Below are 24,261 nucleotides of genomic sequence, written 5' to 3' on the forward strand. Positions count from 1 at the left end.
CTCTGTTTCATTTGGAATCCGAAAGATAGTCTCCATCAGACTGTAATTATTTTTATATACACCTAATATTGGGAAGAAACTAATAGAGTCCTCTTTTGGGGAAAAAAAGAATACTTTGTGGGTTAGCAGTCATTGAATGACTCAAAGCCAGAAAATCTGGCCCTGATTTTGGTCTCAAACCTGAATCTGTTAAAAAGCTGTTGAGGGTACAAACATTAGTCTAGAGAACACCGTGGAAGTAAATTTATTATATTGTAAGCTTTTTTTTTTATCTTTTCCTTTTGCTCTGACAGGGAAAAATCAGGACACTGGGAAAAGGAAAAGAACAGTGTGGACAGAACAGAACACAACAGCCACAAATAATCCAATATTTCATAACTTAATTTCACACTCACTAGACTGCAGAGGCATTGCAAACTGTGGGGAGAATAATCTATGAAGGGTGTTGGCTTGACAATGGCAACATCAGAGCTTAAAGAGGTCTGGCAGCTTTCTAAAAGTGAATGTGTGTCCTTCCTTCTCCCTCTCTTTCTCTACTCAATATAGATTAAAGTGACCTCTGGAGATAAACTCTACTGAACCCCCCCAAGTAGTTCTGCAGTGTAGTTTTTATTTGTACAGTATGTGAAAGAAGAGTTCAGATTAAATTCCTGGCCTTTCAGAAAAGTTTGTCTGTTCCTTAAAAAAAGAAACAAAAAGAAAAAAGGCTATTTTATTTTAAAGCCGGAGCCTTTTTCATGGTCCCATGATCTCATGAGTTCTTTGGCTGGCCTGTGACCTTTCAACCTTGCGCTACATGTTTCTTTTCTAAATTAGCACAGTGTTGAGACATCAATGGGGGAATATCAATGTTATTATAAAAGGCATCATTCTCTCCCAAAAACGTCAGTGTGAGTGAGTCACTGCACCTAGCTGCTTAGCTTTTGTAAGGCAGCAAGGAAGATTTGAAAGTGTGATCCAGGGTCCCCCAGTCCACCAACTTGTATTTAAAATGCTTTAAAAAGCAATGCCCCTGGCATCTGCTACAATAGAGGCAAAGGAATTAAGCTTTGCTCCTTTGGCCACAGAATAAAAGTCCTGCCTAAGGCAAAACTATGTGTGTGATGTAAAAATACATAGCTATTACAAACGATTTATTTTCAAGCCTATGCTCAAAAGTAGCACTGTAAAACAAACCAACCAACAGACAGAAAAACCTTAAGAAAGAACTAAGTGTCCTGGCGAGTTCTGTCATTTCTAACACCCAGTGTCTCTGCATCTCCTTGTATTCATGCTCTCTGGTTTCTGGCAGGTTGAGGAAATGAAATCAGATTAAAAGAGCTCTATTTTTAATCTTAAGAAGATGGGTTTGCGTGGTCTGGTGTCTTGAAAGATCCAACACTGAATGTTTTTGTGGTCCTGACCAAAGAAACAGTATCCAGAGAGAGAGAGTAACATTACATGAGGATGTTGGATTACAAGGGTGCTGAATCCTCAGCCAGGATAAACTGGTGCACCTTCACTGGCATCACACTATCTTCTGAGGGCTCGGCCTTTGAGCACCTTTAAAGTTACGTAGCCATAGTGGATTCATACACTGTCTTTGTGTTGCAAAATGCATAGATCTTAAAATGAAGAACACGCTGGACCAAATCCATTCCAGCAGTAACTCTACTCGTGTGTACAGTTACATCAGAAGTGAAGCTGGCACACATCAAAAAATGAGTGTCACCTACTAATTATCTTACTAACAATGCAAAGAAAAAGGCATGGGAAAGACGCATTTCCAAACTCAGAGTCAGGTTTTCTCCTCTGTGTGTGAAAGGCTGCTGAACATTTGCTGTTAGCTATCCTGCCAGCTAGCTGGTGTTTAACCCTAGTTTACCTGCACCTCTGGCTGACACCCGCTCACCACTGGGCATTTTCTTTAGCACAGACAAAGCCCGGAGTGTGAGAGCCTCTGCTCACAACTAAAGGCATTCGGTGCTTTTCAGTACAACGTTGTCAGTGTTTCCTCATAGTCAGGTTCTCTAGAAAAACAGGTTGTGTTGTACCTAACTGGATGTGAGGGGAAAAATAAACACTTGAGCAGAACGTAAGATAATTGTATTAATTCATCTAAGTACTTTAGTCTGTAGTGTTTAATGTAGCAACAGCTGAGGATAAAGCATCAGCTGAGAAGTTCCATTAGCATTGCCAGATGCCTGTATTGCAACAGCACACGTTTCTGCCTTCATGGTTGTAAGGGGTTTTTTTTTGCAGAAGTCTATGAGATGTCTGTCCCAGTTCCACGTGCCTTGGACCAACATGCAGGAACGTGCTGTTGAGCTAACGTTCATAGGAACAGAGTGTGTTCCTGCGGGCATTTTTTCTTAAGCCAGTAGCCAGAGACTGATGACAGTGAGAATGGGGGGAGATTTATACTTGAAAGATCCCTTTCAAAAACAGTCAACTTCTGGATACAACCTCTTGAACGATAAGAGGAAGTCGTCCGATCGTGACTTTGGCAGGAAGTGGGAGAAATCTTCTACATATCACTGTAGTGGTGTGTTGAAATGATACGTTTCTAACCTAGCAATTTTGGGGCCAATTTTGAGCCATTTCATACTATTGAGCTAAGCTCTGCTTATCAAACATAAAACAGATTCAGTGCCATGTCCATATTCTTTGTTCACTGTTGCATATGTTCTGGGGAGCTGGGAGTGGGAAAAGCTTTATTGAAAGTCGTGTCCAGAAAGGATGAAATGTACTTCCTGGGGCAGACCCAATTAGCAGCAGTTTCTCTAATGTGTTTATGGCATTTATTTATTTTTTGGCCTTTAAGACTTCTTTCTACTGGGAAATCTCTGACTCATATATAATACAAGTACAGTCCTGCAGGGTGGAGTCATTTGTAAGAGGTCATTAAAGCAATACATTCCTTTAAGTCGCTGCTGTAAAATTGGGTTGTTCAACTCAAAATATAGCACAGAGTGGCAATTACCTGCATCAGCCAGATTCTCTGTCTGAAATTATTTAGTTGTTCATAATCTCCCTCTGCAGAGTACTAGCCACACAGAGACGAATTTAAGCATTGCATTTAAAGGGAACTGGTCTCTTCCACCGAAGGGTTGAACAGCAGGTTGGCCGAGCCTTGGCGTACACTGCTACGCTTGTCCTTGCTGCAGCCCCCCTTCCTCTTTTCCTCAGCAGCCAGAATCGTGATCGTCCTTGCCCCGGGACGAATCTGGCCACCTCGAGACTGGGGAAGGATACATCTATTGAACAATATTCTTGATTAATTAATCTGGACATGCAAATCCCAACAAGTCTTAGCATTTCTGTAAGGCAAATGGCTTCTTACGAAGTCAATTGAGATCAAGCTGGATTTGTCAGTTGTACATAGATGTCCCAGCCATTCAAAGGGACTGATCTGATATTTTTGGTGACCAAAACAACCAGACACACGCTTCCTGCGCATGTCAGGAAAGCTTCACAGGGGAATGTGCGCAGAGGGGAGGAGGAGCTGCTGGATTTCTAATGAAGGAAGATCCAGTGAAGAAGTAAGCAGCTGTAGATAGCAAGGTGTAATCTAGTAAATCCTCTGAATAACTTAATTAGATTTGATTCAGCAAAACACACGTCCAGCTTCTGCTGAACACCAGCAAACGTTGGGGGAGCAGGGGGAGAGCTTTCATGAATCCTGTAGGAGACAGATAACAGCAGAGATTAAAAGAAACCAGCAGAAAAGGTACTGAGATATTCCTACTTTGATGAAGATTTTTAATCTAAAGGTGCCAGATTTTCTGATGGTTCCACAGAATCAAAAGTAGCAGAAAACTGGCTAAGAGAAAGGTGCTGAGGGTTTCATTTACAGGACATTGGTGAGAGGGAGGAAGTTGTAGCCCACTTAAGTTTTGCCCATCTCCTTTCCCTCCCCACTCCCCATTCTGTGTGAGCTCTGTACTTGATGCATAATGAAAAAGGTAGAAACACCACTGAATTCAAGTAGGAATGCTCTATTCTTTATATGTGGCATACAGTGCAATTTGATAAGGTTATCTGGGTTTTTTGCTGCTCTGGTTTTGCTGTCAGACTCCAGGTTGCTGTAACTCAGCATAGGTCCATTCTGGAACCAGCTGGAGGTCTCGTGGGTGTAATTGTGTTGCTGCCTGTACAATTCTTGATTTGCATCAATATGAGAGAGGCATGTCCACGGCATTGCAAAACTTTTGGAAAGCACTAGAGAAACAAGACATCCCTGTGAAAGTCGGGGTTGTACAAAGCCTCTGTTCACTTCTCTTTTTGTGAAAAGGGTAGCTTTCCCCACTTGTGCCAGATGATTTAGCTCTTCTTCATCATTCTCACTTCTTCATAATGCTTGGATCAGCTTTTCAGTGGGCAGCGCTTTTTGTCAGGACTGTTAAGAGGTGATCTCCACAGCAAGATGGATTTTCTGTCTTCCTCTGACTATCTTGCTGGCTGGCTGTGTGCTTTTCTCCTCCTCTGCATTTTGTCTACTCATCTTGTGTTTTACTGTGTTTTTTCTTATCTTCCCCAGTTCTAGCTCTTTCTGCCCATTGTTGGACAGTCCTTTGTTCACTTTTTGCCAAGCTCCATTCTTTTAACTGAGAATGTTCAGAAAGCGGATCGGGTCCTCAAATACACACAGAAGTTATCAAATTTATAACGCATGCCAAAAATATATTTTCATCATGACACTTTGAAGATGCTTATTTCAATTTGCTTAAAACGTACCTAGCACAAATCCTGGATGCGCATACAAACTTCATCGGCGAAACGAATAGACGTGCCTCACAATTTGAGCTTTGTTTGCTCAGGATTGGATCCGGTATAGACTTGCAGATAGCTTCTCTGTTGAAGACCTTCTATCAGCTTGGGTTTATTTTTAATTTGTCTACCTATAAGCTTCTCATTATGATAGTATGTGAGCATCTCATACGCAGGTGGTCAGATAAGAAGCGCTCTTATCCCTGTTTAGGAGGTAAGTGACCTGATGATGGTCACTTAATCACAGAGGCTTGTGGCAGAGCTTGTACTTCCAGTTCCAGCTCCTGAAACGGGCTTGGGAGCTCGCAGTGTGATCTGTGCGGGCAGTTGCTAGCCGAGTGTTTCACCATGGGAATAGCAGAGTGCATGTGAATAAGCAGAGCGCGTGCTGCGGTCTCGCAGGATTTTATCGGGAATGACATGGCTTTAGTCCCTGCCGCGGACACTGTTGTCACCCAGCTTGGGGAAGTGAGATGTATATGAAGAAGGGAAATACTTCTGTCTGTGAAATGATCTATAGCTCAGGGGATGGTTCACAAGGCCAAAACCCAAGGGTTTCAGTCCCAGTTCTTTCCCTGTCAGCAGTTAATATTTCAGTGCACTTCAGCAGCTGTAAGATTGCAGAGGGCTTTGTGCTGCAAGCTTGGGGTGCAGCCATAGCTCACAGAGAACTTCCCCAAGGTCGCTTCAGGCAGAGCTGGAAGCAAGCCCTCGATGTACAACAGCAGGAAGTATTCAACCCCAGACTTTGAGAAGGAAAAGAGAAAATTAGGTACTACTTTGGTCCCCTGTGTCATCCCAAGTCATTCTGTAGCAGCCAGACCAGATAAGAGGTTTACAACTCTGCCTTTCTTCTCTATCAAGTACTTTGCCTCTTTGGAGTTTGCATTCCTGGAGTTCATTCCCCTCAACAGACCCAAGTGAGAGCGTTGTTAACTGAGTGCCTGCAAGTATTTGATTTTCCCTCTAGTACCAGGAGGAAGAACCAAGATCCTGGTGTTCCTGTAGTCCTGGCAATATATATTTTGTATGGATTCCTCTGGTGCTTGTTTTCTGCTGTTACTGTAGTTTGATTAATTAGATGAGATCTCTGACATAGGTCTCCAAGTGGTATGTTCAAAACCTGCGGTGGGGAAAGGGTTATGGCTATAAAATTAGAATAAATACCCAGGAGTAAGGCCTGAAATAACCTTGTGCTACATAGCATGCTTAGTAACGTGTTATGTGTGTGGTACTCTTACATTTACAAAAGAGATCCTTCTTAAAAACAAGGTGGGTCAGAGTTTACATCATCCATGGCAATTTTTTTTCCACATATTTCCGGGAACAAAACCCATTTCCATGCTCCAGAAAGCCTGCGAAGCGAGCTGCAAGCTGAGGTGTACCAAGTTTTGGGGAATCTGCAAGCCTTGGGCTTCTAACCTCTGCATCACTGAGAGATGCAGGAAGAGACCAAAGGGCACAATGTCATCTGTAAAAGAATTAAGATTTGGGGTGTATAGGGTGTTTCTGACTCATAGTTTTTAACTTTTGGTGACAATGATGCATCACCTTAGCCATGATCTTCATTACAAAATTCTCCCCGTCTTTGCAGTTAGATCCTCTTAATCTGCTCTGTCGTATCTCACAGATGAATTTAATTAGGAAGATTTCATTGGAAATCATTAGGCGATTTCATAGGAAAGCAACAACTTTTCCCTACTGCCATCCTTCCTCTCCCTGGGGCTATTACTTTGCTGTCACTTACTTCTCCCTTACTTGTTCCTCAGGAGAACAAGCAGTTCTGAAGCAGCAAGATGAACAACCCAACTTCCCCACGTATTTTTGCGTGTCTGAGTGACTAGTCCAAAAGGTACAATCTCTGATAAATTTTGCTGTTTTTTGGGGGAGACCACGGTGGTGGTGGTGTTTCTGTGTGGGGCTTCTGATGTCTAGGAAGGCGTAAGCTCACACAACTGCTTCAGCTGAGGCACAGGGAGATCGCCTCTCCTTTTTCCATAGAAAACAGCTGCTCCCAGGAGACCCAGAGGCGTGACCTTTGGGTCCTCCATCGATTGTGAAACGTGTAGATACTGGCCAAAAGCCTGAGAGCTCGTTTGGGGGAAACACACGGGCATTACCTTGACACACAGGTGATCGCAGATGCCTCAGTTCTGTGGGAAGCAGTCTGAAACACGTCTGGCAGAGCTGCAGAGCACCCGTTTCAGGAGCTGGCAGGCTGCTCCAGGAACTAAACTCCAGAGCAGAGAATCTGTAGTTGAAAATCGCCTCTCTTCCCACATCTGCTCGTAGGGGGGCACTTTGAGCCTCCCCAGGACCTTGCCGGGATTCCCAGGCTCTCAGTTAAGATGCTTGCGATTCACCGCTCTGGCTAAGTGGTTGATAAGTTAAGTCTTCTGTGTGGTTGTTTTCCCACGAATTCGGGGAAACTCGGGGTCTCCAGGTTAAGCACCTGGACCACGACGCAGACAAAGGTGGGTTTAACGCCCGTTTTCACTGCCTCCTTCCCGAAGGACGGCGTGCGACCCCCCGAGCGCCCCAGCCGCCGAAACCTGCCCGGGCAGCGGCTGCCCGCGCTGCCGCCGCAGCCGGGACCTCCCGCCGCAGAGGCGGGGTAGCGGCGCCCCTCGCCCCCGGGCGGCTCTCGGGGCCGGGCCGGGCCGGACCGAGCCGCCCGGCGGGGAGAGCCGCCCTGCCCGCGGCCCCCCGCCCTCCTGCCGCCCCGGGGCCGGGCGGGCGGCGGCGCTCGGCGCTGCGCATCGCCCGCGGCGGGGGCGCGGGGCGGCGGCGGCGGGGGCGGAGCCGGGCCCCGGGGCGGGGGGCTGCGCCCTGCGCGGGATTGGCGCGGGGCGGCGTGATGCCACGTCCGGCGGGGGAAGCCCTGCCTCGCTCGGGAGCCTCCCCCGCCGCCCGGCTCGGCGCGCAGGTGGAGCGGTGCCGCCGCACGCACCGACCGAGCGAGCGACCGGCCCGCCGAGCCCAGCCCGGCCCGGCCCGGCCCGGCCCGGCCCCGCCGCGGGAGCAGCCCCGCGCCCCGCCCCGCTCCCCGCTCCGCCCGGCCCGGCGGCGCTGCAGCAGCAGCAGCCGGCAGCATCGCGGCGGGACTGCCCGGGGATGCAGCCGCGCTAAGAACAAAAGCCCTCTACGCGGTCACGCTCCGGGGCTTGAAAGCGGCCCGGCCCGGCCCGGCCAAACTTGGATCTCTGCCTCCTCCGCCGAGCCGCGGCGGCGTCCGGATTGAACTCCCCGGCGCCTTCCCCGCACGCCGCGGGCAGCGGCAGCGCCTGAGACCCGGGGTCCCCCCGCCTGCCGCCCTCGCCCCGCTGCCCGCCATCCCGCCGGGGCTGCCCGCGGACGGGGGGGCCGCGCCCCGGACCCCGCGCCGCCCGGCACCGCGCCGCCCCGGGGACCCCGGCCGCCTCCCCGCTGCGGGACCTTGGCTTTGCCCTTCGCACGGCAGGTGGCGGGGCCAGCGGAGAAGGATGCGTTTCTTCCCGTGGGGATTTTGGCTGCTGTGTGTCGCCTCCGCCCCGGCTCGCGGTGACAGCGGCGGCAAGGCGAGGAGCTGCGCCGAGGTCCGGCAGCTGTATGGGGCCAAGGGCTTCAGCCTCAGCGGCGTGCCCCAGGCCGAGATCTCCGGTGAGTCCCGCGGAGCGCGGGGGGGGCGGGGGCGGCCGAAAGCGCGGTGCCCCCGGGCCGGAGCCGCCCGCGGGGCCGGAGCCGCCCGCGGGGCCGCCGCCCCCTGGGGTTCCCCGGGCTCGGGGCGGGGGTGCGCCCGCCACCGGAGTTTGTCTCGGGTCGTGGGCGGCGCGGAGTCGGACCCGAGAGATTTCCCCGAGGGCCGGGCACCCCCGCTCCCCTCGCAGCACCCCTCGTAGCCCCTGCCCGGGCTGGAAAGGGTCTCACGCCGTCGGTGGCGATGCGAACGAAGCGGTGAGAGAGGGGGTGATCGCACCGAGTGCTCGGTGGTGGCTTTCTTTTTTTTTTTCATTGTTTCGCTTCTTCTGTTTTGAGTGCAATTGGAACGGTTTCAGGGTTTTGGTTCAGAAATCAGGATAATCGGACTGTAATGGGTGTTGGTGTCGAGCTGCAAAATGCCACAAGGTTATGAGAGAGAAGAATTGATTTTTCTTAATCTTCTTTTGGATGGGAAACAAGCCAGTAAATGGTATTTGTCAGTTGTTAAAAATGAAGCGGGAGTAAAATGACCCTGTGTCAAGCATGTGAAGCGTAGAGGAAACCCAAGCAACCTACATCAGAGTGTGTCCTCTTGCCTTCGTTCTGGTTTTAGACAAATCTTGGTTGATTTTCTCCTCTTTGCAGAAAACCCCTGAAATATCAAAGAATATTCAAAGTCTGGTTTATGTTGGGTTGCTGGTTTTTTTGTTTGTGTGTTTTTTTTTCTTTTTTCTTGAAAGCTTGGGGAAATATGCTGAGGTATTGAGGTATTGTATTTTTTTAAAATTCTCATCTAAGTTTTGATACACCAACTTATGACCCATATCTGAGAGCTTTCTCCTCACTTGTGGGAGCTTCCTCCTTCAAACAAAGCATAAAACATGCAGGCGTACGTGCCAAAGCCAACCTACAGGGACATCCCAGTAAAATTGCAGTTTGTAGTTCACATCTAAGCTACAGAATGCCTTATGTTGAATATTTCATTGTGTAGTTTTCCAGGGAAACCAATTCATTATCTGACCCATGAATGGAAAAGGCTGAACCATATAAATGTCTCATAAATGTGAACAAATTAATACTTTCTTTGTCAAGTTGCAACAAAGAGTAAATTTCCAAAATAAAATGAGCGATCCTTGAAGTTAAACAGTGGGGAATTTCAAAATCATTTGAACATCCCTATTAATGGAATAGTATTTCAGTTGAGCAAGAAAGTGGCTTTTTATAAATTTGCATGTAACTATTACAAATGTGAATACACGAGCAGTCATGTTTCAAGTGGAAAGTTCTTGGAAGACTAAATGCTTACAAATACTCGTGGAGATGGCTACAGCACTGTATGCAGGGGTAGTACTACAGGGGCGGTCATTCAGGATCACATGGACGGCGGTTACTAGTATCGCGTATCGCAGGTTAGCAGTGAGTAAAGCATCTTGTGCCCACAAATCACTGAAATTCAAAAAGTGACAAAGGATATTAAGATTTTTAGGAACCAGGAGTTTTGTTGTCTACTGTTTGTTGCTACCAGCATGCACACTGGCTGTCTTAAGCAACAGTAGTTAAAAGTATAGTATCAAACTGAGCATCTCTGGCTGTTACTGTAAACAGGGAAACTCTCTAGATAAATGCTATAAAAACTTGAGGAATACCACATGGAAAGTAATATGAAGAAATGCTTGGGAGAAGAAGGTTCCACACATAAACCTGCTGCTGATATTATTAGCCTGATATTTAAAACAGCTAATGGACTTAATGATTTTTATTGGTAATTATCATGCGTGCCTTCTGACTGATATATATTCAGGAATGCCCATTTCTGTTGCTATAGTACGGACCCAGTACAGTTAAAACATTGATGTACGTTAATACTAACCTCAGAAATGTTCCTAACATTTAGTACAGTGTTGTGTATCCTGTATGCTTTTTAGCAGTTGTGCAGGTTAGTGCAGAAGTTCATGCCGGTTTTGTTGTCTCCAAAAGGAATAATCTCAAGACCCTCCTGCAGTATCCCCACATGTAATAAGTACAGGGTCATGCAGTTTATAATTCCATGTTTCATGGAAATATCCTATCATCGTTTAAGGCTGGTTTCAACAGCGTTAGTTCAGCTTGCTGACCATGGGGGTTGTAATTGGTACGTAGGGGGTCTTTTCAGGTTACACCTGATTGGCACCTGTAAATGCCTACACATCAACAAATGACAATAAAAATGTTTCTATAAATACATTAGCAACAAAAGGAGGGCTAAGGAGAATCTCCATCATTTATTGGATGCGGGGGAAAACATAGTGACAAAGGATGAGGAAAATGCTGAGGTACTTAATGCCCCTTTTGCCTCAGTCTTTAATAGTCAGACCAGTTGTTCTCGGGGTACTCAGCTCCCCGAGCTGCAAGACAGGGATGGGGAGCAGAATGAAGCCCCCATAATCCAAGGGGAAACGGTTAGCAACCTGCTACACCACTTAGACTCTCACAAGTCTATGGAGCCAGATGGGATCCACCCAAGGGTCCTGAGGGAGCTGGCAGAGGTGCTCACCAAGACACTTTCAATCCTTTATCAGCAGTCCTGGCTAACTGGGGAGGTCCCAGTCGACTAGAGGTTAGCAAATGTGACGCCCATCTACAAGAAGGGCCAGAAGGAGGATTAGGGAACTACAGGCCTGTCAGCCTGACCTTGGTGCTGGGGAAGGCTATAGTGCAGATCATCCTGAGTGCTATCATGCAGCACGTACAGGACAACCAGGGGATCAGGCCCAGTCAGCATGGGTTTATGAAAGGCAGGTCCTGCTTGACTAACCTGATCTCCTTCTATGACAAGGTGACCTGCTTAGTGGATGAGGGAAAGGCTGTGGATGTTGTCTACCTGGACTTTAGTAAAGCCTTTGACACCGTTTCCCACAGCATTCTCCTGGAGAAACTGGCTGCTCATGGCTTGGATGGGCGTACACTTTGCTACGTAGAAAACTGGCTGGATGGCCAAGCCCAAAGAGTTGTGGTGAATGGAGTTAAACCCAGTTGGCATCTGGTCACAAGTGGTGTTCCCCAGGGCTCAGTAGTGGGGCCAGTCCTGTTTAATATCTTTATCAATGATCTGGACGAGAGGATCAAGTGCACCGTCAGTAAGTTTGCAGATGACACCAAGCTGGGTGGATGTGTTGATCTGCTGGAGGGTAAGAAGGCCCTACAGAGGGACCTGGACAGGTTGGATCGATGGGCCAAGGCCAATTGGATGATGTTCAACAAGGCTCAGTATCAGGTCCCGCACTTGAGTCGCAACCACCCCATGCAACGCTACAGGCTTGGGGAAGAGTGGCTGGAGAGCTGCCTGGCAGAAAAGGACCTGGGGATGTTGGTCGACAGCTGGCTGAACATGAGCCAGCAGTGTGCCCAGGTGGCCAAGAAGGCCAATAGCATCCTGGCTTGTATCAGGAATAGTGTGGCCAGCAGGACTGGGGAAGTGATTGTCCCCCTGTACTTGGCATTGGTGAGGCTGCACCTCGAGTACTGTGTTCGGTTTTGGGCCCCTCACTACAAGAAGGACATCGAGGTGCTGGAGCGTGTCCAGAGGAGGGCAACGAAGCTGGTGAAGGGTCTAGAGCACAAGTCTTATGAGGAGCGGCTGAGGGAGCTGGGGTTGTTTAGTCTGGAGAAGAGGAGGCTGAGGGGAGACCTTATTGCTCTCTACAACTACCTGAAAGGAGGTTGTAGCGAGGTGGGGGTCGATCTCTTCTCCCTAGTAACAAGTGATAGGACAAGAGGAAATAGCTTCAGGTTGAGCCAGGGGAGGTTTAGATTGGATATTAGGAAAAACTTCTTCACCGAAAGGGTAGTCAAGCACTGGAACGGGCTGCCCAGGGAAGTTGTTGAGTCCCCATCCCTGGCGGTATTTAAAAGACAGGCAGATGTGGTGCTTAGGGACATGGTTTAGTGGCGGACTTGGCATGGCTAGCTTAACGGTTGGACTTGATCTTAAAGGTCTTTTCCAGCCTAAGTGGTTCTATGATTCTGTGACAGCTTTTGGCTAAGTTAAAAGATGCTGATAAAGATGGTTCAGTGGTGGCTCCAGCTGGAACTGTGCTGAGGTTTCCTGATGGTAATCTTCTCCATGTTGTCAGTGAGGTTCAAGAGCTACCCTAAGAACCCCATTTTTGTCTTGTTTCTGAGCTCTCCAGAGACAAAAGCCCATCACTTTCTCCCTCTCCAAGGGAATCTTGCTGTTCCCTCTCTTTCCATTGCTTTCCCTGAAGCAAAGGGGAAAACTCATTTCTTAGCCCTGCGGCCTTGTCCTCGAAGTGGTGCTGCCATGCTAGGCTGACCTTGCTCCTGTCTGCTTTGAGCTGGCTCCAGGCACTGCTTGGTGTGTGTTGCCGTCACACCAGCCCGGCACCAGGAGCCAAACCACACACTGCTTGCACCCCCAGAAGTCAACTTCAAAAGGAGTTCAGTAAGCTCCCATGATGCAGGCTCTGAGTCAGGCTGAGATGGCTGTGTTTATGTTGGTTTTAGAACACTTATTGCACGCTTTACACCTTCTAATCTGTATTCTTTGTTATGATTTAAGAGGATTATGAGTAATGTAAAGTCTCCACAGCTCAGCAGAAGGTAGACCCTGCCTATGACTGTACAGATCAGTTAGAGACGCAGTCGCACAGTTATTAACTGGCTAATAGATAAGCATCTGATTCAGGGATAGACTCTTGGCTTACCAGATTTCTCATGAACCACCTAGACAGGGGTTCCTGGTTTTTTGCTAATGTTGTACAATGCCTTTAACATGTCTAAGCACTTTAAATGTGTCGGGTACTGTTATTAAGTGTGTTTAGGGAATACGTAAGGTGTTATATCTCAGTACTTTGAAGTCAATGGCAAAACTCCCAAACATGAAAGAAGTGTCTGCTTGTATTAGTAATCCTGACAGGCAGACATGTACCCAGAGTTTCTGGTGAAGATCTACCTAGAAGAAAGTTTCTAACACTTGGGGAAATGTTCCCTGCCCTTCGGGTTTGGGAGTTACAGCACTTGCTTCCATAAGACATACAAACTTGAGCAAAGTTTTCCTGTGTGTTGGAGATTGTTCCCGCTCACCAGCTGGATGACCCACACCCTTTTTCTGTGATTGCTACAAAATATGGGCAGACAGTTTGAGAGCTTCCAGTTCTTCTGTTTCCTCTCAAGACTTCTGGAGGTAGCAAGCCTCAGTTCCTACTTTCTCACCTTCTTGCTACCCAGACATCATCACCCCGTTGCGGGTCCCCTACTCTGGTGACTGAGGGAGAGAGGTGCCCTGCACTAGGTGTACTTTTCAGTGCCTGCACTAAGGGCCTGTCTTCTTGGGCTCACAGCGTGGTTTGTGACAAAAGAGAGCGAGCCTACGGTAGAAAATACTGCACTTTGGGGAGGACATCCAGCTTCCTCTGCTGGCTTGATGGAAAGGCTTAGGATTACTGATGTTGGATGGGTGACTGCTCCCCAGTGTCTCGAGCAGAGATCGCTCTCTTATGTACTGGAGAAGACTTGAGAGTTGTGATTTGACATGGATGTGCTTGATCTTGCTCACTGTTTGGGCTAGGCTTTTGCTTTGGTTTATTTATTCCCCAGATTAATCCTACCTAGGCTTGGCTTGCTGCTGGGTTGAGCTTGTTGACATGGGCGGTGGGTGTAGTGCAGCAAAAGAGGAGGAGGGCACAGAAAAAAGCCAGCTGGACTTTGCCAGTCCCTATTGCTGCTCATCCAGTCACATATCTCACGAGTATGCTTCCCTGGTTCCTCAGCTGAAAGGAGTCAGAATGATTTTTTTTTTTTTTTTATCTTTTGGTCCTTTTAGGCTGCATAATTTGGTTTTTGTAAGGAAAACATTGTCAAGTGTATGAGTTAGAGCCATTTGGAGGAGCATTACCTAAGTAGAGAACAGGTCTGGCTACAGGATGGGACTTGACGAGGTGCTCGGAGTATGAAGAGGGTAATGAAACCCAATACTGGAAGGCATTTTAACCTCTGGCAGTTGCAGTAAAAAAGGGCTAAGATGCAAAGATGGACAAACCTGCATCTGTGGTATGAAAAATAAAATCTGGGGCTCCTCCACTCCCAAGGAAAGATCTTTACCCCTTAATTGAGAGGGGGCATTCTTTTGCTCCAGCACTTCTTGACGTTGTTGTTACATTTGGTTTGTTGTTACTCAAGGCAGACTGGATTTCTCAAGGTTAGCTGCTGTATGGTGAACTCCCGAATGCAATATCAACCCGTTTGCGCTAATGAATTTGCTAAGGGCAAATTGGAATGGCCTTTGTAGCCTGCTTGGTTTAGAGTGCTATTTCTGATGAGGCATAACACAGGGAGTTGTGCCTTTTCCTCCATCTGGCAAGTATATTGGTGTGAACGTTAGAGGAGGCCTTGCCTGAACTGTGTATCTCCATTTCTGTTTAACTTAAAATATACATAGAAGTTCGCATATTTTACACTTTGTGATTGTTTTGTTAACTTGTGACTGCAGAATGTGTGCATACAAAACAATTATGAAAATGAGATTTAGGGAGAAAAATGGGCTCCCTCTAGCGGTGAGTTACGGGACCCAACCGGAGCCTCGGAGGAGCTGGTGTCTTCGCAGGCCCGGTGCTTACCTAAGCTATGCCTGAAATCTGGAAACCTTTATACTTAGATATTCTTTAGAGTTTTGTGGTGTTGACATTATTTGTAAGAGAATCTGCCTTTCTGTCACTGTGATATGGATGACTAAGCTCTCACCACATAATTATCCTTATCAGCTGTGTCTGACAAAACTATTTCAACAGCTTCTTTTGTTGGTGAAGCAAAAGCCTGATATTTTCTTTTCAAAAAAATTTGTGTGCATGTATAGCTGCAGACACCCACCACCACCACTGTGTGAAAGTGTAGAGCTCACCTCGTCTCTCCTTTTTCTGTTCTTGCCCTGTAAGTGCCCTGCTTTGTTTAAGAACACATGTCAGTCAATCTCTGGATGCACCGGGTGGGTTTGATAGGAGATGTGTGGCTTTTGGCAGGGATTGTGAAACAGTTGGTTTAATGTTCTATCGCTTTCAGTACAATTGTCTCACATTGAGGGGACTGGATAGATATATTCCACTGGGTAATCTAAATAATTAAGTGTGCTTTGACTTAACCAAAGGTGGGGAGGGAGCTCCTAACTTGATTATCAAAAATGTGTATTTGGAGCCAGAGGTTTTACTTTCCTTGCAGGTCACGACAATGATAACTGAAAACAGAGGCCGTGGAGCACCTGCCCATTAGCAGCAGCAGCAGAGCACAGGCTCTGCACCCTACGTACCCACTGCCCGTTGGACTATGGCGGGGGGGTTAAGTATCATCTATTTTTATTGCAGCATCAAATTGCATTAGGCACAGTATGGAAAGTGAAGGCAGGATGAAAGGATGGCCCCAGCCTCAGAGCAATAATCTTGGTCTATTCCCAAATCAGACCAATAATGTTGGTCTGAGCAATAATCCTGACCCTGCTGTTGGTGGCAGCCTCAGCACAGTGTGGCTGGGGCCAGTGCTGCAGTTTTGGTCTCCTGGCAGCAGCTCGGGTGTTCCTGTTGCTTGTTTTGTGGGATTGTGGAAGTGAGGAGCAGGGTAGGTGGGAGGGAGATGGACAGGTGTCACTGCCGTACGGAGCACTTTTGTATCTGCTTTCAGCATTCAGCTGGAAATACTGGTCAGGAATTTCAGGGGAAAAACACGGAAACAGACATCCCAATTCTGTGGAAATCCACAGGCTTCCTGGGGGGAAACAGCTTTAATTTCTGTTTGCTGCCCTGGCCTCTGCTGAACGCAATATATTTCTATATATTGGGTTTCCTTCTTTGTCCCATGAGGTGCCTTTGTGTACATCTAGCAGGCAGGTTGCCTTAGGAAGGGGATAGTGTCAAGACAGCATGGTGCTCCAGCATACAGTTGGCCCTGCCGGCTCTGCCTAACTTCTGTAACAGGGCATACGTTACCTCCAAATGTGACTGTTTGCATTCCCGCAAGCAGGAAATCAGCAAGCAGCTTCCAAGATGGTATGTGCATGTCTTGCTCCCGCTTGGAGAAGCAGTAACAAAAGCCCCTGCAGAGAGTTGTCTTCAGCGAGGCACCCTGTCTTGCAATGGCAGGGTGTCTCCGGCCGGCAGCGCAGCCAGCTCCCCGCGCTCAGTGTGCTGCGCAGCTGCTGCCTGTAACAGCAGGGCTTGGCTCTAGCTGCCTTTGATGCATGCAAAGGCCCTCCCGTATCCCCTTGAATGGTCTGTGCTGCAGCACACCTGTAGCGAATGTGTAGAGTCACCTTTTTGGCTTTTCCCATAGAAGAGTGTCTCTCCTTAGCTGAGTGTTAATTCAGGAAGGAGTTGGACGTGCTACTTCTGGTTGCATGAGAGTAAAGCTGAGCAGGGTGCTTGATGCTGACTGTCGTCTGCCCCTTCTGAACTTTCTGCATAGATTGAGTCTTTCTGAAAATCCTAAGCGAGTCCCTCCTTGTTTCTGCCTGTGTGAGTTAGGTCAGAGTTGGGCCATCTTTTTCAATGCTTCTCCAAATACTTACCACCAGGCACAGCTGTGAGAGGGAAGGAGAGGTTCGGTGGGCAGCTTGGCGGAGCAGACACACCACCTGCTTGGGTGGTAGCCTGGAGCAAGTCCATACAGAGTCTCTTCATCTTTAAATCTCGCTGGAAAAAGTCACATTCTTGCTTTTCTGTCTGTGGAACGAGGATTGGCAGTGTCTTCCTGACGGCTGTGGGGATAACTCTGCCCCATCGTGATGGGGAGAGACCTTGGGAAGGGAGACCCTGAAGCTTGCAGGAACTCTCGTAGCAGTTGCTTGAAGATTATTCCATGATGGTTTGTAATTTGTTTGCACAAAGGCGCTGTAGCTGCCATTGCATTAAGACATTTACCCTCAAAGTTACAAAAAATAAATAAAATTCAAAACTCTGCGAAAGAAGAAAATTTCCTTTTTTCCCTTCTTACCCGTGAAGGACAGACTGCCCTCTCCTGTGATGTCTATATACCCTGACACTTTGTTGCTCTAGAATATGTTATAGCCCTGACAGGTGAAACCTGTCTTTAAGTAACATTTGATTCCCAGGGAATCAGGTTACCGCTGTTGCCAGATTGTTCTGCAAAAAATAATGAAGCTTTAGACTGTAGACACTTAAAATGCTTGTCTATACGTGACAGAGCTGTGAGCTGGGCCAGTCACTTCTGCCCAGTAGTGTGTTCCTGTTTTACTTGGAATTCTTCAAATATGGAAAACTTTTTTTTCTTTCTTACGGTTTGAATAAGCGGAGCGTCCTGTGACAGTTACTCACAGTGCTCTCGCTCTTGAGTTTTAGAAAATACATTAATCACAATTGTGTTGACTGTACAGAGATTATAAAACTAATTTAATTTTTTGTGCCTTTTCGTGTACAGTGCAGCATGAATCAAAAGTACAGACATACCCAGCTGTTATAAACTCCTATGCTAGCAACATGAGTAAAACAATTTTTTAAATTGCCATGCATTCTTCTGAAGTATTAAAAAAAGAAGAAAACAACAACAACAAAAGTTTTACTGTGGTTTCGGGGAGCAACATGATAGTACTTATGCAGACAGTCAATCTTTTATATGAGTAAAATGCAAATACTCTATGACAAATAGTTTTGGCTTGCAAAAAAATTGGTATTTTATAGGATTGTAAAACTATACTGTATAATTCAGTTGGAGTGTTTCCACGAGTTTTACCCAAGTCTCTTGCCTTTCAGCTAGAGCAAACAAGCATATTTCTAAAATATGAATATTTTAGAAATTCTTTTAGTTGTAAATTTTGTTCATAAATAAAAATATAACAAAAGCACTGTCAGAAATCAGGATTAATTTTACATTTTTTAAAATACAGATAAAAAGAGGCTACTTCACTCTCTTCTGCTCTCACTTCATGTTGTTGCAGTAAAGTTCGCAGTGATTTGATTGTATAATTGATCCTGAAGTGAGGGCCAAGCATAGGGTAAAGTGAATTTTGTATGGGCGGCAGCGCAGGGGGCTGCTGCATTAGCATCTCTTGTCTATTCCTGCCGTCTCCCCAGATAAGCTGAATGGTGGAAATCGGGTGCTGCAGTTACCGTGTGGGTCTGGCAGGAGGCAGGTCTGGTCCTAGTCCCTATCTGGATGCAGATTTTCACTGTGAAGCTGGAAAAGCCACTTCACTTTGCTCTTTTCAGCAGTTTCCTCTACCGTAAACATTAAATTGGAATGAGAGAGCTTGAATAACTCATGAGAAGTTTGGTTTATTAAACTCTAGTCCCTAGATGTAAGAGTGCCTTAAAAGAGAGCAGTGGTCTTCTCCCCGGTGCAGTTGCTCGCTGTGCACAGCTGCATGAGTTTAAAACAGTTGTATAACCAGTTTAGATTTTACAAACATCTGTTTGGCTTTGTGACAGAATACCAAACAAGCCCTGCAAAAAAACCCCTCTCGTTCCCCTTTCATTTGTGGGAGGTCTCATAGAGGCTTCCATGTTGAAGAGGCTTGTATTTTTATTAGAGAGGCTCTCTAAGGCCAAACCATAGCTGGAGACTCATCTGCTGTGAATTTGAGGAAGGGCTGCACAATAGTGGGAACCCGTGGGTAAAAGTCCCATTGACTCAGCCACAGGCTCCCCGGGGCCTGTGCCCCATCCTGTCTGATGGCGGTAGGATGTAGCAACGTCCTGTGCTTTGGGGGGCTTGGTGTGGAGGAGAGATTGGGAAGTGCCTGGGGAGGTCAGAGAAGTGTTCAACTTTGCCTTTTGCCTTTCATCTGCCACTAGCATGTTCCCTAAATTAATTTAAGCCCAGATAAGCAAAAAGTGATATGATCTTATATAAATATAGACGCATGAATCTCTCTGACACATCAGATAGCGGAGTCCTTGCACGGAGTGCAAGAGTAGGGAAACCCCCTTGTTCCTCAGTTCTGTCCTCGGGTCAGTGATGAGATACTATGTTATGTCTTCCCAGGTGAGTTTGTGCGTTTGTCCTCTTTCTAGGCTTTGCATTTAGTTGATTTAGAACAGTGACTGTTGGACTCACTGTGTCTCGGGAAGCTGTATTTAATTTTATTTGATCAGTTAATCGTAAGCAACTGAATTATCTCTGCTACACATTGATGTTAGGGGCAGAATAAGTTTGGATGTGGAAAGTGTGGCTTAAATTACTCTGTGTGCTAGAGTTTATATGGGGTGATAATATGTGACACCACTTATTAGACACATTAATGCAAGGTGGTCAAAATGATGTTAGACGTGGAGGGTTGGAATTGGGTGTGGGAGAGCAAAGCAGAGTGCTGTAAATTGCCCTTTAGATTAGGTTCACCTGGCAAGTGTTTTACTTGACTACTTGCAGAGTATGAGAAGTGAGCCAAATCATGCTAGAAAAGGACTTGTTTAGGTAACTGATGTCCAGCCTCAGGCATGTGGTGCGCTGGTGCCCTACTCTTTGCTTCTCTCTCCATGAAGTTTCACAGCCACTCCTTGCTGTGTTGACTATTGCTCTTTACAATGACCTGAAAGGAGGTTGTAGTGAGGTGGGTGTCAGGCTCCTCTTCCAAGTAATGAGTGATAGAATGAGAGGAAATGGCCTCAAGTTGTGCCAGGGGAGATTTAGATTGGATATTAGGAAAAACTTCCTCACTGAAAGGGTAGTCAGGCACTGGAACAGGCTGCCCAGGGAAGTGGTTGAGTTCCCATCCCTGGAGGCATTTAAGACGTGTAGATGTCGCACTTAGGGACGTGGTTTAGTGGGACTTGGCAGTGTTAGGTTAATGGTTGGACTTGATGATCTTAAAGGTCTTTTCCAACCTAAATGGTTCTGTGACTTGTGGCAGGTCTGTTCTGTGCTCAAAATACAAACTTCTGCAGGCGCACAGTGGATATACGCTGGGCTTGTGACGGATGAGAGCATTGTCTGGCCACGTGCCCTGTGTTGACAAACACACGTGCCTGTCATGCAACTGGATAAGTCATCTATTGGGTATGATGCGATACCTATACTTTGATGTAGCATGCACCTTCGCTCTTGCAGTGCATGAGGAATCATTAGTATGGCTTTAAATGTATTCATAAATGGAGGAATGACTCATCTCAGTGCAAAGCTGGGGCTCCATTGCTTTACTTTCAGTGTTGGTATAAAGGTGACATTGGCATCCAGAACAATTTTGTGTTTGAAAGGGAGGGAGCATACAGCTAAGCCTTTTTGAAAAGCTGGCTGCTGCTGTTGTATGAAATACCGCCATAAGAGAGGTTATGGTTTATTGCCAAGAAACTGGAAGCAACTCATGCGTTTTATATATGTATATATATGCCTGTGTGCCCATACGTGGGGTGGTAGCTCTGGAAAGGGATTTTTGACAAGCAGCTCTTGAGCCTGTGCTCTGGGAGATGTAGACTGGACCATTCTCGGCTTTGGCTGGAGGAGGGGATGTGGCCTGTTTTGGGCCTGCTTCTTCCTGGTGCTGCTGGGTCAGTCCCAGCTGTGGAGGGGCTGCTCCCATGGCAGCTTGCTTGTGCCGCTGTCCTGTGGGATGAGATTTCCCTGCCTGAGCTCATATGTGCAGCAACCTCCAAAGATGAAGGTGAGCACTTACATATAGAGCCGTTCTTGTTTCTGACACATAACTGGTTTGTCCCATCCTGGACAGCAGCATGGAGGACAGTTTGTTCTGCTGTATCCACACGTACTGCGCTGTTCAGTTGTGGGATCACTTAAAGCCCCAAATGTCTCCATGCCATGCCTTTCATATCGGGATGGCTGCCTGTTGCTACTCAGCGACTGATTTTGCTGCTCTGTAGGACAGTACATTCAGGGGAAACCTAAAACAAATGTTGATAGCACTTTTGCAGAACTAATTAAAATGAAATTTTCATTGGTAAATCTCCACAGGTGCCAGCAAATATAAATAAGCAAAGCTTAAGCTGTGACTTTGCTCTTGTTAAAATAAACAGAGAGCAAATACCTTCTGACACAGGGCACATTTCAATTGTAAACCAGGAAAGAAAGCCACTGTGTTTAAATGCAGTATCATTTCTCCCACTATCCTGGATCTGTCTGGGGTCTTGAGTTTTGTCTTAAGTAACACTGCTGCTACTGTTTGTGTTGCATTGAAGCAATCTCCTGTCACAGTCATAAATTAAATATTTTTCGGTGTTACCAATACACTCTGTGACAGGGTTTAGGACTTAAATTCCTAAATATATCTGCTGATGTATGTGCATCCAGCAACATGGTGTCTTGTGTTATCCTGCTATCACTGATATATTTTGAGCATATTACATCACTGGGGCTGATCTGGCTATCCTTTTTGTCAGCTAGAGAAAAAGACATCTGAAATGCCCCTTTCCAGTATTCTTTACGGGAGAAGCGGTCGCTCTCGGAGCCCAGTGTTGCCTGCGTGTGCTGAGACCCCTGCAACAGCAAACTTTCAGAAGTGGTGTGCAAAAAAAAAAATGTTCCTGTGTTGTTTTGTAAACTGAGGGACGCAGGGTTTGTGTAGTTAAAATGCATAAAAATACAATAATTGATTGAAGAAAATTAACTATTTGCATGCTTTATTTAAAAAAAAAAAAAGTGTGGAGTGCCTTATACCCTTCTGTTCGGTGCTTGTGAGACTGTATGTGGAGCATGATGTCCAATTTCGGGCTACCCTGTAAAGGAAAGGTATGGCTATACTGGAGCGAGTCTGGCACAGGCCACCAAGATGGTTAGGGTCCTAGAGTACGTGATGTACAAGGGGAAGCTGTGAAATCTGGGTTTGTTCAGCATTGAAAAGTAAAGTCTAGAAGAAAGAAGGCTAGGGGAGATCCCATTGCTGTCTACAACTACTTAATGGGTGGGAATAGAGAAAATGGAGGTAGACTTGGGTGCGCAGGGGCAGGGTGGGAGGTGTTGGACACAAGTTGGAACTGGGGAAATTCTCATTTCATACATGGAAAGACTTTTTCAACATGAGTGATTGAACACTGGAACAGAAGCCCAGAGAGGTAGTGGGATTTCCGTCTCCATCCTTGAAGATATTCAGAGTTTGAGTGAACAAGGCCCTGGGGCACCTGCTCTGGTTGGTCCTACTTTGGGCAAGAGATTGAACTAGATGGCTCCAGAAGACCTTTCAGCTTAAATTATTCCATGATTCTGTGCAAGTGCTGCAATTGTGCCATACACAGACAAAGCAGGTGTGTGTGTAGGTAAAGCTCTTTTGTTAATGAAGGTCTTCAGAGGAGGAGGGGTGAAAGGAAATCCTTCCAGTACCGCCATGTAACATTTGTATTTTTTGAACTTATTTATTAGTATATGAAATATGACACCTAGTGAAATCAAAGATGAGAAGCTATGTTCTCCTACATGAGTAAAAGCCTGTGCTGGTACTCCAGAGATCTGAGTTCAATTTTCTGCTCTGGCATATGTGTCTGGCATGACCTTGGGCAAGTTGCTTAATCTGTCTGTATCTCCAATCCCCATCTGTGCATTACTGTCTTTAAATGATAATATCTTGGTTTTGTAATTTGTCTTTAAATTATAAAGTCTTGGAGTACTAAGTCTCACTGTTTCTCTATATTTCACTATACAGTACTTAGCACAATGGGACCATAAATCTTCATCAGTCCCGTGATACATGAATAATAAACAGTAACGACATAATTTAGGGCCACATTCTGCCTCTGTTCTCATGATGTATAAAGACAGGGGGGGTTTGTTGATTAAAATGCTGTGCTGTTCAACCTAACAAAGATACATGGGCCTTACTGAACAGATTTTTACGAGCCTGTTGTTGGCTCTTTTGGTTTGTTGGGTTTTTATTTTGTTTCATCAATGCTATTGATTGCAGGTATCTAAACAATTTGCTTGGCAGATCAGGGAATAATAAATTCCTTTAATCTGTATCTCTTTCAGTTTAATTATTGTTAACTCATTACTTAGTGTTTAGTTCAATGGATAGTGAACTCTGTTCACTGTGCGGTGGAAAACAGTTGGACTACAGAGAGAGAACTGGCTTCTCCAGTTCTTTTGAAGATACAAACCAAAATTGCAGTCACTGAACATTTAACTCTAGGTTAGATTGAAGGTTACCAGTAGGCGTACTGCTGTTACCTTTGCAGGCTTGAATATAGGTTAACATTATTTTGGTGGGTTCCATGCCTGGCATTGCATTACATTTGTTGCTTTATTTTTAGACAGTTAAGAAACTAGTGACTGTAGACAGCTATTTTTGTCTTGATTGTAAGACAGTGTCTAATAAAATCATATGTAGTACAATCCTAATTATTACAGACAGACTTTACATTTGTGATTGTGGTAATACTTACTGTGTTAAACTGCTTCCTGCAAAGTTTAATAGTGTGTTCAGACCTTTCCATTTCAGCTACAGCCAGGGGAATAAATACTTCATTCACTCAGGGGTGCTGTGGTCTCTGCTGCCGTGCTGCTGAGCATGTGGGTTGTGTTTGGAGATTACCAGTTTCTCTCATTTCTTTATCCTGTAATTTTTGTCGTCTTTTCGTCATAGAAGACTTGGTGAACCATACATAGCAGGCATTGGCCGTCCCGCCATGTTGTGCCAGTGGCAGCTTCTGGGGCAGCGGTGGTGCGGAGGCGGCGGCTACCGACCCCAGAGAGCACGCGCAGGTCAGGGTCACCCCCATCGCTTTGCTTTCACGTCAGCAACTCTGTTCGGCCCCTGAAGCCAACATCCACTGTGTCACATATAATACAAACTAAAATACACCAGTATATTTTTAAACGCCTTGGTTATGTATGCTAAACTTCCTTCCCAAGACTGAGGAAAGCTAGACACCAGAAGTCAGAGGAGACTAATGTACCAAG

At 46.3% G+C, this 24,261-nt stretch overlaps 1 protein-coding gene across 1 annotated transcript in view; it reads left to right on the top strand.

Moving 5' to 3' along the window:
* The first annotated feature begins 8,093 nt into the window (after window positions 1-8,093).
* GPC1 (glypican 1) overlaps window positions 8,094-24,261 on the top strand; it is a 224,924-nt gene continuing 208,756 nt past the window's right edge. The window contains exon 1 of the mRNA XM_082318976.1: window positions 8,094-8,388. Coding sequence (XP_082175102.1) covers window positions 8,232-8,388 — 157 coding nt within the window. The 5' untranslated portion in view covers window positions 8,094-8,231. The remainder of the gene's footprint in view (window positions 8,389-24,261) is intronic.

Source organism: Platalea leucorodia (assembly GCF_965183815.1).
Source record: "Platalea leucorodia genome assembly, chromosome: 8".
Classification (NCBI taxonomy): domain Eukaryota; kingdom Metazoa; phylum Chordata; class Aves; order Pelecaniformes; family Threskiornithidae; genus Platalea; species Platalea leucorodia.